A 17,500-nucleotide genomic window follows, 5' to 3' on the forward strand; every position below is an offset into this window, starting at 1 on the left:
CGTCGACGTGCTGAGAGACCACATACACGTCCACTTCAAGGTGAGGAGGATCACACCAACTACACCTGTCTGTGTGTGTGTGTGTCTGTGTGAGTGTGTGTCTGTGTGAGTGTGTGTCTGTGTGTATCTGTGTGTATCTGTGTGTGTGTGTGTGTGTGTGTGTGTGTGTGTGTGTGTATGTTAGAGTCCTAATACTCACAGCTACATCATTAATGTCCATATTGCAGATATACAGCAGTTTATCACTGAGATTCATGTGATGTGACGTCAAACGCCATGAAAACACCATTTTAACATCAAAAGTGTAAACATCTAAAAAATATATTTTACCTCTGAGTTCAGATCCAGTGAGCACAGATCAGTTCTACACTACAGTAAATGAACAGATGTGTGCAGTGTGAGTCTGAAGAACCAACTGTTTTTATCCGATTTGTTTTTCATCTGAGTTTATTGGAACGAGGCTTATAGCGAGACTCTGATTTAACAGAGGAAAAAAAGCCTAATAACACACTTCATATTAATCAGAAAATCCTGAACAGTGATGCTTAAACCATGCTGATGTTATTATACACACTATACGGCCAAAAGTTTGTGCACCCCAGACCACGACAACCATATGTCCTCACTGAACGTCTCATTCCTTCTTTGCTGTTATAATGAGCTCCACTCTTCTGCGAAGTCTTTCCACTAGATGTTGGAGCGTGGCTGTGGGGATTTGTGTTCATTCAGCTACAAGAGCATTAGTGAGGTCAGGCGCTGATGTTGGGATGTCGAGGAGGTCTGGGGTGCAGTCGGTGTTCCAGTTCATCCCAAAGGTGTTCAGTGGGGTTGAGGTCAGGGCTCTGTGCAGGACACTCGAGTTCTTCCACTCCAACCTTCACACACCATGTCTTCATGGAGCTCGCTTTGTGCACAGGGGCATTGTCATGCTGGAACAGGTTTGAGTCTCTTAGATCCAGTGAAGGGAAACTGTAAAGCTACAGCACACAGAGACGTTCTATACAACTGTGTGCTTCAGAGTTTGTGGTAACAGTTTGGAGAAGAACCACATATGGGTGTGATGGTCAGGGGTGCACATACTTTTGGTCATAGAGTGTGTGTATTATATACATTTAGATGTTTTGATTTCACTAACAACTTAGTTTTCTGTTTACACACCGTTCACTTCAAATATTTAAACTCTTATGACACCAAATATTTAATTTGGGATGTATGTGATTGTCCCTTACTGCTCTCAACCAATCAGAACACACCATCTCTCTGTCTCTCTCTGTCTCTCTCTGTCTCTGTCTCTCTCTGTCTCTCTCTGTCTCTGTCTCTCTCTGTCTCTCTCTCTCTCTCTCTCTCTCTCTCTCTCTCTGTCTCTCTCTCTCTCTTTCAGGATATTGCGTTAATGGATGAACAGGAGCGAGAGAACTTCATTAAAAAGATCGGAATATCGATGGATGACAGCGAGGGAAATTCAGACGATGAGGATGAGAAAGACGATCCGGAACATCACAAATATAGCTGTAAAAAGTGCCAGGTTAATAATGCGCACGCACACACTCACACACACACACACACACACACACACACAAGTTCTGTCATACTATCATACTACTGATAATACAATGCATGTGGATGGAAGCGAAAAGTAAACTGTACTCAGGTTTTGGAATATTGTGATCCGTATCCGGTCTGTCTTGCTGAATTCCGTGGAATTCCGTCCTCTCGGTTGCTCAGGTGACGTTCGCGAAGGGCCGTGATTATCTGAAACACATCATGGAGATGCACAAAGAGCGCGGATACGGCTGTGTGATCTGTAACAGGCGCTTCGCTCTCAAAGCCACCTACAACGCTCACCTGGTTATTCACCGAGAACAGCTTCCTGACCCTGCTGTGCAGAGGTACACACACGCACACACACACACACACTTCATGCATGTGCATTCTACATCATTCTAAATATACTCATGATGGAGACACACAGAGATGATGATGCTTTGGTCACTCAGGTAGTTAATTATAATATGAAAGTAATAAACACTCTGTGTGTGTGTGTGTATATGTGTGTGTGTGTGTGTGTGTGTGTTTCAGTAAAATACTGAGTGACGGAGTGGTGTGATGAAGTGGAGTTACTGTTAAGTTGATTATTTTCCTTATTGTCCCCAAGTGTTTTATTCCTCTTATACCTCAGCAGTTTACCAACAATTACAATATTTTCTTCATTAAAGAACAACACGTCATCCTTTTTATCTGTTTATAGTTACATTTAATGTTATAAACAGTCTATAAGCTATAAACACTCGTTCCCTCGCCAGAGTCTCTTTATTCTCTCTCTTCAAGTTAATAAGACAAAAACAAATCGCAGCTTGCGCAAAGAAGCGTAAACTCCTCTGTCCTGAAGACGTCGCAAAACTTACAGTTACAGCTTCACCTCTGACTGTTACAAAGCGCTGACACTGGAGACTCCTTCCGTCAATGTTAAATAAACATCTCCTTACAAAATATCAACAATTACACACGTTTTTTAATCTGTTTATCATCGGTGGAGCGTCTGCTGTACACGTCCCTGTGAATGAGCTGTTGCTATAGAAACGATAACGTATTAGAACGAGTGCATTAATATAAACCTGCGCTACTGTCAGAGCTGCTGTTATAGAGAATTAATCAACACCTGATGACCAATCACAATGCAGCATGGTGTACAGCTCACTGAACCACCCAGTGATGTGCAGTGTTTTGATCATGTGACCCGGTTGCAGGTACATCCACCCGTGTGACATGTGCGGCCGCATCTTCAACAGCATCGGCAACCTGGAGAGGCACAAGATCATCCACACAGGTGTGTTAGTGCTGCTCACGTGTCTCGCTCTCTCTCACACACACACACACACACACACACACATACCTCACTGTATCCCAAACCGCATTCTGTTCACTGTGTAGCTCACTGTTCTGCAAGTTTTTTTTAAGGGTGTTTTTAATAAGTGTGTGTGTGTGTGTGTGTGTGTGTGTGTGTGTGTGTGTGCACATGCAGGTGTGAAGAGTCATAGTTGTGATCAGTGTGGAAAATCGTTTGCCAGGAAGGACATGCTGAAGGAGCACCTGAGAGTTCATGATAACATCCGCGACTTCCTGTGTGCCGAGTGTGGGAAAGGTAGACAACACACACACTCACGCACACACACGCGCACACACACACACACACACACACACACACACACACACAGACATTAAGGACACAGTATTTGTTCTCAAGATGTGTCCAGATCAGGTCATGAATTGTGAAGTGATTAATGTTGGATAATAAACCCTCATTCCTCTGTGTGCTGCTCATCTAGTGCATACACAGTCCACATCAATGTGTGTGTGTGTGTGTGTGTGTGTGTGTGTGTGTGTGTGTGTGTGTGTGTGTGAGCAGGTATGAAGACGAAACACGCCCTGCGGCACCACATGAAGCTCCACAAGGGCATTAAGGAGTACGAGTGTAAGGAGTGTAACCGCAAATTCGCTCAGAAAGTCAACATGCTGAAACACTACAAGAGACACACAGGTACAACAACCTCACAACCTCCGCTCGCATCGCACCTCACAGACACCACGTCAGTGACATCACTCTGGTACAGCGTGTTCTGATTGGCTGTGCTTCATTCTGAGGTGTCGCAAAATTTACTGACATTAAACGGAAACAAATATCGCAGTTTAATACTGAACAAACGGATTAACTGCGCGCTCAGAGACGTGTTCGGAGAAGTTGCGTCAGTGTTTACACGAGGAAAGTTGCTGGTATTCAGAGTCGGGTTACGCAGCTGCTTTAGTGGATTTTCAGAGCTCCACATTCAGGTTATTAAAATCACCTGTGTGTGGTTCACACCTCTGAAGTTTCCGGAATGTTCTCGAGTAGTAGAGTTTATCACTAGCGTCTAGACAACCTGCTTTAAACACATTCACTCTCTTTAAAACAGACTGAAGATGGAAACGGCGTTTTTTTCTTTGCTGTCAAATGTAATGTGATGTGACATAAAAGCAAGAGAGAATTTAAAAATGAAAAATCAAAGACTAATGTGATGATATGTGAGTGAGAAGACTGAAGGCGAGTGTTGAGATAAATCTCCCAGGAGTCGAGTAGATCACCAGGATATTACTGCTGGCTGTAATGATCATTAATCACTGCTTTCATTTAACAACATGGCTTCCACGGTATTCATTATTCAGCAGCATGTAGAATGAGACTGAGGATCTGAACAGCGATGTGCGCGGTTTCAGCAGCACTGTGCGCGCTTAACTCAACTCTAAACACGGCCCTTTGTATGATTTTATACGTTTCAGGAGAGGAAAAATAAAAAGATTAAAAAAAAACATGAAATCTGAAGATCATTCCTTTCATCTTTTACAGTTTCAGTCACTGTGACATTAATAATTAACATTTCCTACTTAACATAATCTACGTTTAGATCCTCTTAAACTTCTCAGAGGAATCTCAGAATTAAAAAGTATTTATTTATTTATTTATTTATTTACACTTAAAATGGCTGCCGTGGGCGTGTCCCACTTCGCTTACTGGAAATAAACCTGCGTAATTTCTGTAACCATGGAAACCAAAGCCATTAAGCTACAGCTGTGACATGATGACAGAACAGACTTTGACAGTACATCAAAATAATTCCAACTAATTAAAAAAATGTCGTTTGAACTGAGTGGAGTGCGTGTGTGCGTGTGTGTGTGTGTGTGTGTGTGTGTGTGTGTGTGTGTGTGTGTGTGTTTAATATGTGATAATGTGATGTGCTGCTGCAGGTGTAAAGGACTTCATGTGTGAGCTGTGTGGAAAAACATTCAGCGAGAGAAACACGATGGAAACACACAAACTCATTCACACAGGTGAACGTCACGTCACGTCACACACACGTGACCTGAGCTTAGGGTTTATTTCAGTAAATATGTTCACAATCTCACTGAGGTGCAGAACATCACTGAGTGAGACAACGTTAACCATTAAACACACTGTTGTGTGTGTGTGTGTGTGTGTGTTAGTGGGGAAGACGTGGTCGTGCTCGGTGTGTGATAAGAAGTACGTGACGGAGTACATGCTGCAGAAACACGTCCAGCTCACACACGACAAGGTCGAGGCTCAGAGCTGTCATCTGTGTGGCACTAAAGTATCGACACGAGCCTCCATGAACAGACACATACGCCGTAAACATCCCGAGGTACGCACACACACACACACACACACTTTACTGTGATCCTCAGGGGTGTGTTTGAGTTTCTGTTGTTTCCATGGTGATGAAGGTGGTGACGGTGAGAGTGGAGTATTTGGATGATCTTCCAGAAACCGCAACTATTGACGCCTCATCCATCAGTATAGCGCAGGTGAGTGTGTGTGAGTGTGTGTGTGTGTGTGAGTGTGTCTGTGTGTGTGTGAGTGTGTGTGAATTACATCAATATTAAAATATTTTTTTAAATTAAAACATTTTTAAATTGCTTATTTATTGTAGGTCATCAAAGTGTGTGTGCGTGTGTGCATGAGTGTGTGTGCTCATGTGTGTGCGTGTGAGTGTGAATTACATCAGTATTAAAACATTAAAACTTTTTTTTTAATGAAAACTTTTTTAAATTGCTTATTTACTATAGGTCAACAAAGTGTGTGTGTGTTTGTGCACGCGCATGTGTGTGTGTGTGTGTGTGCGTGTGTGTGTGTGTGTGTGTCTCAGCCCCCTCTCTCCACAGTAAAAGCCCACAGGAACTCGAGTCCCATGAAGAAGAAGCAGAAGCTGCAGGAGTCGATTCTTTCAGATTCAGTTGAATACGGAGACATAAGAAAAACCAGTGAGTTCACCACGGCAACAGCGACCACGGCAACAACAGGAGACGAGACCAACTCGGCTGTGCAGAATTTACAACAGGTAACACACACTCGTACGGTTCATATCTGTTTATATGAATCATTTCTCTACACGAATCATCTTCATATGAATCATTTTATATTGGAATCAGTTTATATGAGTTGTATAGAATTATTCTGAAGTTATTATCTTGTATATATTGCTTTATTTGTACAAGATATTTTAATTTATTGTTTTATTTATTTAAATAATTTTATGTAAATATTTTATGTGTTTTTATTTGGAAATCTTATTATTTGAATAATGAATAAATGTGAATAAAATGTGAATAAAATTTGAATATTATAATATGAGTATTAAAATAGACATAAATTAAAATATCTTAGATCACTAGAATCAGTCTGAATGACTGTAATAAGAAAAAGATTTGTTTTATTTCTACGTGACTCACGCAGGGGAAACCTTTAACACTGACTGATTCATATATTATTTAATATCCTACGTTTTAAAGCTTTTTTTTAGATTGTCTGTTTCAGGTGTGACTCTAACAGGCTTCTTTAACCTTTGACCTCTACTCTGCCCCCTACAGGTGGTGGTGTTAGCCGACCCTAGCGTCCCTCCCACCACCTCGGTGAGTTTGACCAACATCAGGGTGACGCCCATCAACACGGCGGCTCAGTTCACCAGCCTGCAGCCCGTCGCCGTGGAACGACCTCTGACCCTCGACAGCTCCATCCTCACTGTGACCTTTGACCCCGTCACTGGCTCCAGCGTGCAGGCGGACGGTGCGAACGCGCAGTCCGTCGCTCACTTCATCAACCTCACTACCTTCGTCAATCCCATATCACACCCTCTGGAGGCCTGGAGGCCCATCACAAGCGCAGACGCGAGTCACGTGACCACGGACACGAGTCATGTGACCGCCGGCACGAGTCAAGTGACACCGGATGGGAATCATGTGACAGCAGCCATGACGGTGGGCGGAGCCCAGGCTGGGCCTGAGGACGCCCAGAACCCCCAGGACCCCGAAGCTCAGCTTCCCCAGGAATCGCAGCGTAATCTTGGGCAAAGCCATCAAATCCAGCCCCAGGCTTCGGGGCCTACACAGCCTCCAGCCGCAGCGCCGCAAATGTTCAGCTACTGAGAGCTAAAAAATCAGCAAACTCTTATAAACTCTCGCTCATCTGAAGGCAGTTACTCGAAAACACACCCAGGCGTATTGTATTGACCATAAAATGTCATATTTTAGGTCACTGAAGAAGAATCCTGTTGAAAGCTATGATGTAGCAATTATGTTCAGATTAATTCTGGATTATTTTACACTCAGTAATTATGTCCTGACCTGCACTTCCACGTTAAACCAAAGTTGGATGTGTTTTGTTTTGTTTTGTTTAATTAGAAAACAGACGCATGTGTGTAAACTGCAGCTGTGTGAGAGAAGCAGCGGCACAGGCACATTTTTGTTTCCGTTATTTGGAAAAATAGACAGACAGGATGTTAAATTATTTCTCTGAAAAGAAGGAAAAAATGGACAGAAGTAAGGATTATCACCGTCTTACTGGGCGAATCATTTTTTAATGTTTTTTTTTTCTAAAAACAGGTCTGTTGCCAATAAACAGGAGCTCTGTAGCAGCTGTTGATGTGATTTAATGTCATTTATTATCTGCTGTGTGAGTGGAGCTGCAGAACCTGTCGCTTTGTTCTACAACACAGAAGATTAAATCCTCTAATTCTTCAGTGTTTAAATGACAAAAGCACCTTTAAGAGATTTTTAACTGTTTGTTTACTTCAGAATTTCACACTGTGATCAGCGAGTTTACAATATCATGCGACTCGATTATAAAATGTTGCAGTTAAATTATTTTCCTGATTCTCGTACAATCACAGGCCAAAGATCTGCACACCCACATAAGCACATGCACATTCTTTATTTCTATGTTCTTTAAAAAAATATTATAATTACTGATATAATTGTGTGTGTATATAATATATTCAAATATAAACCTCATGGAGATTATTCATTCAGCTACTGAGAGGCTACAGAAAGGAATAAACGCAGAGAACAAACTAACAAATATATACATATATTATTTAGCTAAAACAATTAATACATAAATGAATAAAATAAGCACAAATTAAAGTTATTTATAGTTCATTATGAATGTGTTATTAGTAATTATTAAATTAGTCAGTTTTAAATGTATATATTAATTTCTTAATTAGTCAGGTGTATTTAATAATGTTGACTGTACCAGGGAAAAGGAAGTTTATATTTTTATTCATAAAAATTACTTTTTCAATTACTTTGAATTTTAATGAATAAATTTAAAAGAAACTTCTTTTATATAATCAAGTTCATTCATTCGTCACGTGAGCAGTTTACTTCGTAAACAATGACGTAGTGTGTGACTCTGTATTCCATTGGGCGGCTAGTTGCCTGGATACCGAACTCTTTTCACTTCTTAGTCAAAACAGCTGTGAAATATATTTTATTTTTGAAGGAAAGAGTGATTAAATATACGCCTTAAACAGGTACTATAATGTGTCGAATCAGTCGAGACGATTAGCAAGCTAGCTTATTTTTCACGCATGCGTATCTGCATATTTGTGCTAGTGCGCATGCGCGATCGGAAAAGCGGAAGCGTGACATGTACATGTAAGTCAAAGTGTGTGTGTGTGTGTGTGTGTGTGTGTGTGTGTGAGGGAGACTCACAGAGAGAGAGAGTGTGTGTGTGTGAGTGTGTGTGTGTGTGAGAGTGTGTGTGTGAGTGTAACGTGGCAGACTTGGACATGGAGTTTGTTGCGCTCGTGGCCGTTTCTCTGATTATTGGAGCGCTGATTATTTTAGTCGCTGTAGCAGTTAGCAAGAAAGCTAAACAGAGTGAAGAAGAGGAGCAGAACAACAAAGCAGCTGGTGAGTGAGTGTGTGAGTGTGTGTGTGAGAGTGTGTGTGTGTGTGTGTGTGTGTGTGTGTGTGTGTGTGTGAGAGTGTGTGTGTGAGTGAGTGTGTGAGTGAGTGTGTGTGTGTGTGTGTGTGTGAGTGTGTGTGTGTGTGTGTGTGTGTGTGTGTGTGTGTTCTCCTGTTTCAGTGTAACTCAGTCTTGCATGGTGAACACAGACACTAAAGCAGATCCTCACGCAATATCTTTAATTAAGGTGGAAATAATGAAACCACGTGACCCTCATTTATTATTTTATGAGGTTAAAGACACAGTACAGGTCTGCTCTCAGTCTCTGAACTGTAGGTTTATATCATAATGATTATTACAGCATAAATATAAATGCATGTAACATATACTGTAGGAACTGTTTAGCTTTTCAGATCTGCAGGCTGCATTATTATTATTATTATTATTATTATTATTAGTCTTTTTTTTTTACACCAGGTTTATAATCTCTCTATTTCTGTTAAACTCACTTCAGTTTTTGTAACTTTTCCTGCAGTTTATTTTCAGATCAGTATAAACCTTAAAATTATTACTAGTTCATTATTAACAGTAACTTTTATTGATAGTGCTATTAATAATAATAATAATAATAATAATAATAATAAAATGTATTTATATAGTAATAACATGTTTCATACATTAAGTGCAGCTCCAAAAGCTTATAAATAATAACAAAAAGAAGAAAACAAAAATAATAAAAAAGTAAAAAAACGTATGAAAATTGTAAAAAAAAAAAGAAAAAAAAAAAAAAAAAAAGGAAAAAGTACATGTAATTAAAATAATATAAAAGTAAGTGAGGCAGATAATTAGAGAAAGTGTAAAACAGTATTTATGTTTTTTATTCAGTTATAAACGGAGCCTGAACGTTCCAGATGTTCCAGATGTTTGGTGCATAAAAAAGCTGCTTCATCTCTTTTAAATCTTGGTGTGTGAAAGTCGGAGACTGAAGCGTGAGATGATGGAGTGATGAGGAATAATTACTTCTGCTGCTTATTTACACTTTACACTTTACACTTTTCGTTTACTTTTAGTCACTGCCATTGAGTTTTAATTTTTATTCCCTTTCAGTTTTTGACGTGTTTTTCTTGTTTGTGTTTTTATTAAATTTCAGGAGAGAGCTCGGTGAAGGCGTCTGCCGCCAAGAAGCAGAAAGCGCAGCAGCGTCCACGGAAGGAGAAACCTCAGCAGCACACGTTCTCACACCCGCTGCTCGCCTCCTCGCTGAAAGTACACAAGCCGTTCTGCTGTTTCTCGCAGAGTTTCTCACAGAGTTTCATTCAGCACTCAGAGTTTCTCACAGAGCTCAGTGTTTCTCATGACACTCAGATGTGTTCAGTGTGTTTGCTGCGTCTGTTACAGGAGATAATCTCATCATCACCGTGTGTGTGTATATGTGTGTGTATATGTGTGGGTGTGTGTGTGTGTGTTGTGTGTTGTGTTTACATGGTTAGAGTCACAGTGGTGCAGTGACGTGTCTGGACTTCAGCAGTAACGGTAAATATCTGGCCTCCTGCGCTGACGATCGCACCGTCCGCATCTGGAGCACTAAAGACTTCCTGGTGAGAGATCATAAATGTCTGAGGGCCAACGTCGAGTACGACGACGCCACGCTCGTCCGCTTCAGCCCCGACTGCCGGTGAGACACACACACACACACACACACACACACACACACACACTTTATAATTACATAATGATGATGATTATTAATGTAGAGAAAATCTCTTTAGTAACACAGTAGTTAACACAGTCCTTCTGCTGTTGGTCCGTCTTCTCTTATTAACAGTTATAACACACATATTACACATGTATAGTGTTGAAATCTCTCTGTCTCTGTGTGTTTTCATGTGTGTGTATACCCTTATTAACAGTTATAACACATATATTACACATGTGTAGTGTTGAAATCATCTCTGTCTGTTTTCATGTGTATTTGTGTGTATACTCTTATTAACTGTTATAACACATATATTACACATGTGTAGTGTTGAAATCCATCTCTCTGTCTGTGTGTTTCTGTTTTCATATGTATTTGTGTGTAGAGTATAGTGTGTGTGTAGTGTGTACTCTTATTAACAGTTATAACACATATATTATACATTTATTACAGAAGTCATAATTACATCATTACATGTTGCTCTGATGATGATGATAATGATAATGATGGTGGTGGTGATGGTGGTGATGGTGATGGTGGTGATGATGATGATGGTGGTGATGATGGTGGTGATGATGGTGATGGTGGTGATGATGATGATGATGGTGGTGATGGTGGTGATGATGGTGGTGATGGTGGTGATGATGGTGGTGGTGATGATGGTGGTGATGATGATGGTGGTGATGGTGGTGATGATGGTGGTGATGATGGTGGTGATGGTGGTGATGGTGGTGATGATGGTGGTGATGATGGTGGTGATGATGATGGTGGTGATGGTGGTGATGATGGTGGTGATGGTGGTGATGATGGTGGTGGTGATGATGGTGGTGGTGATGGTGGTGGTGATGATGGTGGTGGTGGTGATGATGATGATGATGATGATGATGATGGTGGTGGTGATGGTGGTGATGATGATGATGGTGGTGATGATGATGATAACGATGGTGATGGTGTTCCTGCAGAGCCTTCATCACGTGGCTGGCGAACGGAGAGACGATCCGTATCTTTAAGATGACCAAGAAGGACGACGGTACGTTCAGTTTTAAAGCGGCGCCGGAGGATTTTCCCCAGAGACACAAAGGCATCGTCATCGCCATGGCCATCGCAGACACAGGTTCACTTTACACCTTTGCTAAAGATCGTTTACTGCGCAAACAGAACCGTGTTCACGCTGTTTGCATTTAATAAAATAATAAAGGTGATGAAACGAGTGTGTTTTTGTTTCCTGCGTTAAAGGGAAGTTTATAATGACGGCGTCGGTGGACACCAGCATCATCATCTGGGATCTGAAAGGAGAAGCGCTGGCCTCCATCAACACCAACCAGATGACCAACTCCCACGCTGCGGTCTCTCCCTGCGGCAGGTCAGCACACACACTATACACACACGCTACACACACACACACTATACACACACACTACACACACACACACTATACACACACGCTACACACACGCTACACACACACACTATACACACACTATACACACTGCACACACCTCCATCAACACCAACCAGATGACCAACTCCCACGCTGCGGTCTCTCCCTGCGGCAGGTCAGCACACACACACACACACACTATACACACACACACACACACACACTATACACACACACACACTATACACACACTATACACACTGTACACACACTGTACACACACGCGCACACACACACACACACTATACATACACACACTATACACACACACTGTACACACACTGTACACACACTATACACACACTATACATACACTATACACACACACACACACACACACTATACACACATACACTATACACACACACACACACACACACACACACACACTATACATACACTACACACGCTAACTATGCACACACACTATTCACTACATACACACTATACACACACACGCTACACACTACATTCCACATGCAGTACACACACTAACTCCACACAAACTAAACACACTATACACACATTAACACACAATATAACACACACTACACATTATTTGCTAGGTAATTTTTTATTTATTATTTTGCATATTTATTTGTTTTATTAAATCAAAAGAATTTATTAGCATGAATTGTGTGTGTGCACTATTTGTGTAATAAATTATTTAATTATTAATTTATTGTTCAATATTATTTTATAATTGTGTGTGTGTGTGTGTGTGTAGGTTCGTGGCAGCGTGTGGCTTCACTCCGGATGTTAAGGTTTGGGAAGTGTGTTTTGCTAAAACAGGAGAGTTTAAAGAAGTGACTCGAGCGTTCGACCTCAAAGGGCATTCAGCCGGAGTGTACAGCTTCGATTTCTCCAACGACTCCCGCAGGTCTCACACACACACACACACACACACACACACACACACACACACACACAGACACTCTCTCTCTCTCTCTCACACTCACACACACACACACACTCTCTCACACACACACTCAGACAGACACTCTCTCTCTCTCTCTCACACTCACACACACACACACTCACTCACTCTCACACACACACACACTCTCTCTCTCACACACACTCAGACAGACACTCTCTCTCTCTCTCTCACACTCACACACACACACTCACTCACTCACTCTCACACACACACACACACTCACTCACTCTCTCACACACACACACACACACACACACTCTCTCACACACACACTCAGACAGACACTCACTCACTCACTCTCTCACACACACACACACACACACTTTCACACACGCACTCAGACAGACACTCTCTCTCTCTCTCTCTCTCTCACACTCACACACACACTCACTCACTCACTCTCTCTCTCGCACTCAAACACACACACTCACTCACTCACTCTCTCACTCTCTCACACACACACTCACTCACACTCACTCACTCACTCACACTCACTCACTCACTCACTCACACACCCACCCACTCTCACACACAGATACAGATAAAACTACACACTATGCAGTAAACAGTGCACGACAAGCTCAGCACAACACTTTACACACTCACTCTCCACTCTAATGCGCCCTACGTAGTGCACTACATGTCCACTTAGGAGTCATCTAGGGATTCACCTCCCTACTTTCTGCAGAAGTGCACTAGTGAGGATAGAAGTGATTATTTTTTCACACACACTCTGTAGTGCACTACGTGTCCAGCTGTTAAAAACTCTCTGTAGAAGTGTGTAAGTGTGAAACAGTGACTTTTACACTCTCAGTAGTGTTCACTCTGTGTGTGTGTGTGTGTGTGTGTGTGTGTGTGTGTGTGTGTGTTGGTCCTCAGGATGGTGACGGTGTCTAAAGACGGCACGTGGAAGCTCTGGGACACGGATGTGGAGTACAAGAAGCAGCAGGACCCGTACCTGCTCCGGACTGTACCATGTCGGGTATCGGAGGGGAGTCGTATTGCTCTGTCGCCGGACGGTCGCGCGGTCGCCGTGTCTAGCGGTCGAGACATTTACATGTACAGCGCGAGCTCGGGGGAGCTGGAGGAGGAATTCCACAACGTCCACAGCGAGGACATCACCGACCTCAAATTCGACATTAACAACCGTTTCCTGGTGAGCAGCGGAGACCGCGCCATCCGGGTCTTCCACAACGTGACGGGTTACCGCGCCGCCATCGCCGACATGCAGGCCCTGCTGAAGAAGAGCACCAACGCCGGCGTGAAGCAGCGACTGCAGCAGCAGATCACCGACGCCCAGACCGCGCTGGACGCCATCACCAACACACACAACAACTGACCGCCGCGTTTCGGTCTGTGTTTGAGTGGATGCGGCATGCTGCTTTTAACGAATTAAAAAAAAAAAAGTGTGTTTATAACATGGGGTTCTGTTTTATTTTATGAGTTTGATAAATATCGTTGAAAATAAAATTGAGAAATTGAATGTGATTCAAACCACAAGTTTAATTTCAATACGAAGCCGACTGCATTGTTTAATACATTCCTCTAACTGATATTTATATTAAAATATACCATGTATGATTTACATTACTGTTGAGGCCTTTATTCTGAAAACAACTAAAGTCAGTTAGACTTCATTTTAAACAGTTTCCATCTTTATCCCAGCTGAAATGAACAGATTAATCTCCTGTTAGTTCACATTCAGGTCTGAGGGAAAGGAGAACAGAACCATTTGACTAAAGAGGTGGGATCATTGAAGGCGGATCTCGCGAGTTCTCGCGATATTTTGTGAACGTGACGGCGAGAGCGACACGATTGCGGCTAAAAGAGGAAGCTAACTAGTTACTTCAGACTTTAAGAATCCCATTTAAACATGTCGGGGCGCTCGGTTCGCGCGGAGACACGAAGCCGGGCTAAAGATGACATTAAGAAGGTGATGGCGGCGATCGAACGAGTCCGGAGATGGTGAGTAGCTAAAGAAGAAGCTTTCTGAGGAAAAAAAATATATATATCTCCTAAAGAGAAAGTTCCGAGTCCTAAACGGGAAGGAGGCGGGGCTTGCCAAGAGGATAGGAGGTGATTGACGTTTGAATCGACCAATACAGATGGACTTGGAACCGTTTCCATAGAGACAGGTGTCATGTTAATGAGAGGAGGGGCTAAAGCGCTGATTTGAATAAATTTGCATATAAGCGTCACTGTGGCAGCGAGTTAGAAGATTTTTTAAAAGTGTATTTTATGTATTTAATAATATTTCAATGTATACATGTATATATATATTTCACATCAGCATTGTGTATATATTTTATTAGAAATGTTAAAGAAGTTTGTAATTTACATGGAAGGAAGTTTACACCCTACTTAGTGCCCTACATGTCCAACCGGAAGTCATCACCTCCCTAGTGTCTGTATTAAGTGCACTTATTCTATAGGGAATGAAATAATGACTTTCTTTTACATCCCACTTTAGTTCACTACACGTCCACTGTGGAAGTGACACCTGAGGATTCAGTAATGTCTTCTACACTCAGTCTGGAGCACTGCATGTAATTAAACAGCGAAACATATGAGATTGCAGTTCCTAAATATTTAATATAAACGCTTCTGTATCCTACACAGTGAACTATTTCATACCCAGCTTCCTCCACTCTATATGCCTGCACGTATGGGGTGTGACATAAAGGCTATAATACACTATATATCCTGAGTTATACGCCGTATAGTACGCCGTATAATACACTATATATCCTGAGACACTGGATAATACACTATATATCCTGAGTTATATGCTGTATAGTACGCCGTATAATACACTATATATCCTGAGTTATACGCCGTATAATACAGTATATATCCTGAGTTATACGCCGTATAATACACTATATATCCTGAGACACTGTATAATACACTATATATCCTGAGTTATATGCTGTATAGTACGCCGTATAATACACTATATATTCTGAGTTATACTCCGTATAATACACTATATATCCTGAGACACTGTATAATACACTATATATTATGAGTTATACACCGTATAGTACGCCGTATAATACACTATATATTCTGAGTTATACACCGTATAATACACTATATATCCTGAGACACTGTATAATACACTATATATTATGAGTTATACACCGTATAGTACGCCGTATAATACACTATATATTCTGAGTTATACGCCGTATAATACACTATATATCCTGAGACACTGGATAATACACTATATATCCTGAGTTATACACCATATAGTACGCCGTATAATACACTATATATCCTGAGACACTGTATAATACACTATATATCCTGAGTTATACACCATATAGTACGCCGTATAATACACTATATATCCTGAGACACTGTATAATACACTATATATCCTGAGTTATACACCATATAGTACGCCGTATAATACACTATATATCCTGAGTTATATGCCGTATAGTACACTATATATCCTGAGTTATACACCGTATAGTACGCCGTATAATACACTATATATCCTGAGACACTGGATAATACACTATATATCCTGAGTTATACACCATATAGTACGCCGTATAATACACTATATATCCTGAGACACTGTATAATACACTATATATCCTGAGTTATACACCGTATAGTACGCCGTATAATACACTATATATCCTGAGTTATATGCCGTATAGTACGCCGTATAGTACACTATATATCCTGAGATATGCACCGTATAATACACTATATATCCTGAGTTATATGCCGTATAGTACGCCGTATAATACACTATATATCCTGACACACTGTATAATACAGTATATATCCTGAGACACTGTATAATACACTATATATCCTGAGTTATACGCCGTATAATACACTATATATCCTGAGACACTGTATAATACACTATATATTCTGAGACACTGTATAATACACTATATATTCTGAGACACTGTATAATACACTATATATCCTGACACACTGTATAATACAGTATATATCCTGAGACACTGTATAATACACTATATATCCTGAGTTATACGCCGTATAATACACTATATATCCTGAGACACTGTATAATACACTATATATCCTGAGACACTGTATAATACACTATATATCCTGAGTTATACGCCGTATAATACACTATATATCCTGAGACACTGTATAATACACTATATATCCTGAGACACTGTATAATACACTATATATTCTGAGACACTGTATAATACACTATATATTCTGAGACACTGTATAATACACTATATATCCTGAGACACTGTATAATACACTATATATCCTGAGACACTGTATAATACACTATATATCCTGAGTTATACGCCGTATAATACATTATATATCCTGAGACACTGTATAATACACTATATATTCTGAGACACTGTATAATACACTATATATTCTGAGACACTGTATAATACAGTATATATCCTGAGACACTGTATAATACACTATATATCCTGAGACACTGTATAATACAGTATATATCCTGAGACACTGTATAATACACTATATATCCTGAGACACTGTATAATACACTATATATCCTGAGTTATACGCCGTATAATACATTATATATCCTGAGACACTGTATAATACACTATATATTCTGAGACACTGTATAATACACTATATATTCTGAGACACTGTATAATACAGTATATATCCTGAGACACTGTATAA

General features: G+C 40.8%; 3 protein-coding genes across 6 annotated transcripts in view; all 3 read left to right on the forward strand.

The window, feature by feature from the left end:
• Positions 1 to 7,466, forward strand: part of prdm15 (PR domain containing 15) — an 18,346-nt gene extending 10,880 nt beyond the window's left edge. For all 3 annotated transcript variants that reach the window (XM_053241263.1, XM_053241265.1, XM_053241264.1), the window contains exons 15-25: positions 1 to 40; positions 1,382 to 1,525; positions 1,726 to 1,889; positions 2,748 to 2,827; positions 3,023 to 3,142; positions 3,407 to 3,538; positions 4,780 to 4,863; positions 5,017 to 5,192; positions 5,275 to 5,355; positions 5,697 to 5,888; positions 6,418 to 7,466. The exon at positions 1 to 40 is cut by the window's left edge and continues 92 nt beyond it. In XM_053241263.1, the coding sequence (XP_053097238.1) occupies positions 1 to 40; positions 1,382 to 1,525; positions 1,726 to 1,889; positions 2,748 to 2,827; positions 3,023 to 3,142; positions 3,407 to 3,538; positions 4,780 to 4,863; positions 5,017 to 5,192; positions 5,275 to 5,355; positions 5,697 to 5,888; positions 6,418 to 6,972 (1,768 nt within the window). In that variant the 3' untranslated portion in view covers positions 6,973 to 7,466. The remainder of the gene's footprint in view (positions 41 to 1,381; positions 1,526 to 1,725; positions 1,890 to 2,747; positions 2,828 to 3,022; positions 3,143 to 3,406; positions 3,539 to 4,779; positions 4,864 to 5,016; positions 5,193 to 5,274; positions 5,356 to 5,696; positions 5,889 to 6,417) is intronic.
• Positions 7,467 to 8,472: 1,006 nt separating this feature from the next.
• Positions 8,473 to 14,232, forward strand: tbl2 (transducin beta like 2). Its single transcript, XM_034312901.2, has 7 exons — positions 8,473 to 8,742; positions 9,888 to 10,003; positions 10,228 to 10,412; positions 11,396 to 11,547; positions 11,670 to 11,796; positions 12,602 to 12,754; positions 13,694 to 14,232. The coding sequence occupies exons 1-7, from the start codon at positions 8,619 to 8,621 to the stop codon at positions 14,151 to 14,153; spliced, it is 1,317 nt and encodes a 438-aa protein (XP_034168792.1). The 5' UTR covers positions 8,473 to 8,618; the 3' UTR covers positions 14,154 to 14,232.
• A 297-nt stretch (positions 14,233 to 14,529) lies between these two features.
• The window catches only part of bcl7ba (BAF chromatin remodeling complex subunit BCL7B a), an 8,531-nt gene continuing 5,560 nt past the window's right edge, over positions 14,530 to 17,500 (forward strand). Inside the window, exons 1-2 of one of the 2 annotated variants that reach the window (XM_053241510.1) lie at positions 14,537 to 14,779; positions 15,285 to 15,360. In XM_053241510.1, coding sequence (XP_053097485.1) covers positions 15,329 to 15,360 — 32 coding nt within the window. In that variant the 5' untranslated portion in view covers positions 14,537 to 14,779; positions 15,285 to 15,328. Of the gene's footprint in view, positions 14,780 to 15,284; positions 15,361 to 17,500 lie in introns of both variants that reach the window. The other variant, XM_053241509.1, reaches the window with a different exon arrangement.

The sequence above is a fragment of the Pangasianodon hypophthalmus genome, chromosome 17, assembly GCF_027358585.1.
Source record: "Pangasianodon hypophthalmus isolate fPanHyp1 chromosome 17, fPanHyp1.pri, whole genome shotgun sequence".
NCBI lineage: Eukaryota > Metazoa > Chordata > Actinopteri > Siluriformes > Pangasiidae > Pangasianodon > Pangasianodon hypophthalmus.

Excerpts from the sequence above, each read along its gene's own strand:
- tbl2 (XM_034312901.2), top strand. The coding sequence starts at position 8,619 with ATGGAGTTTGTTGCGCTCGTGGCCGTTTCTCTGATTATTGGAGCGCTG. Across the intron at positions 10,004-10,227 it reads TGCTCGCCTCCTCGCTGAAA|AGTCACAGTGGTGCAGTGAC; the intron begins GTACACAAGCCG and ends TTACATGGTTAG. Across the intron at positions 11,548-11,669 it reads CATGGCCATCGCAGACACAG|GGAAGTTTATAATGACGGCG; the intron begins GTTCACTTTACA and ends CCTGCGTTAAAG.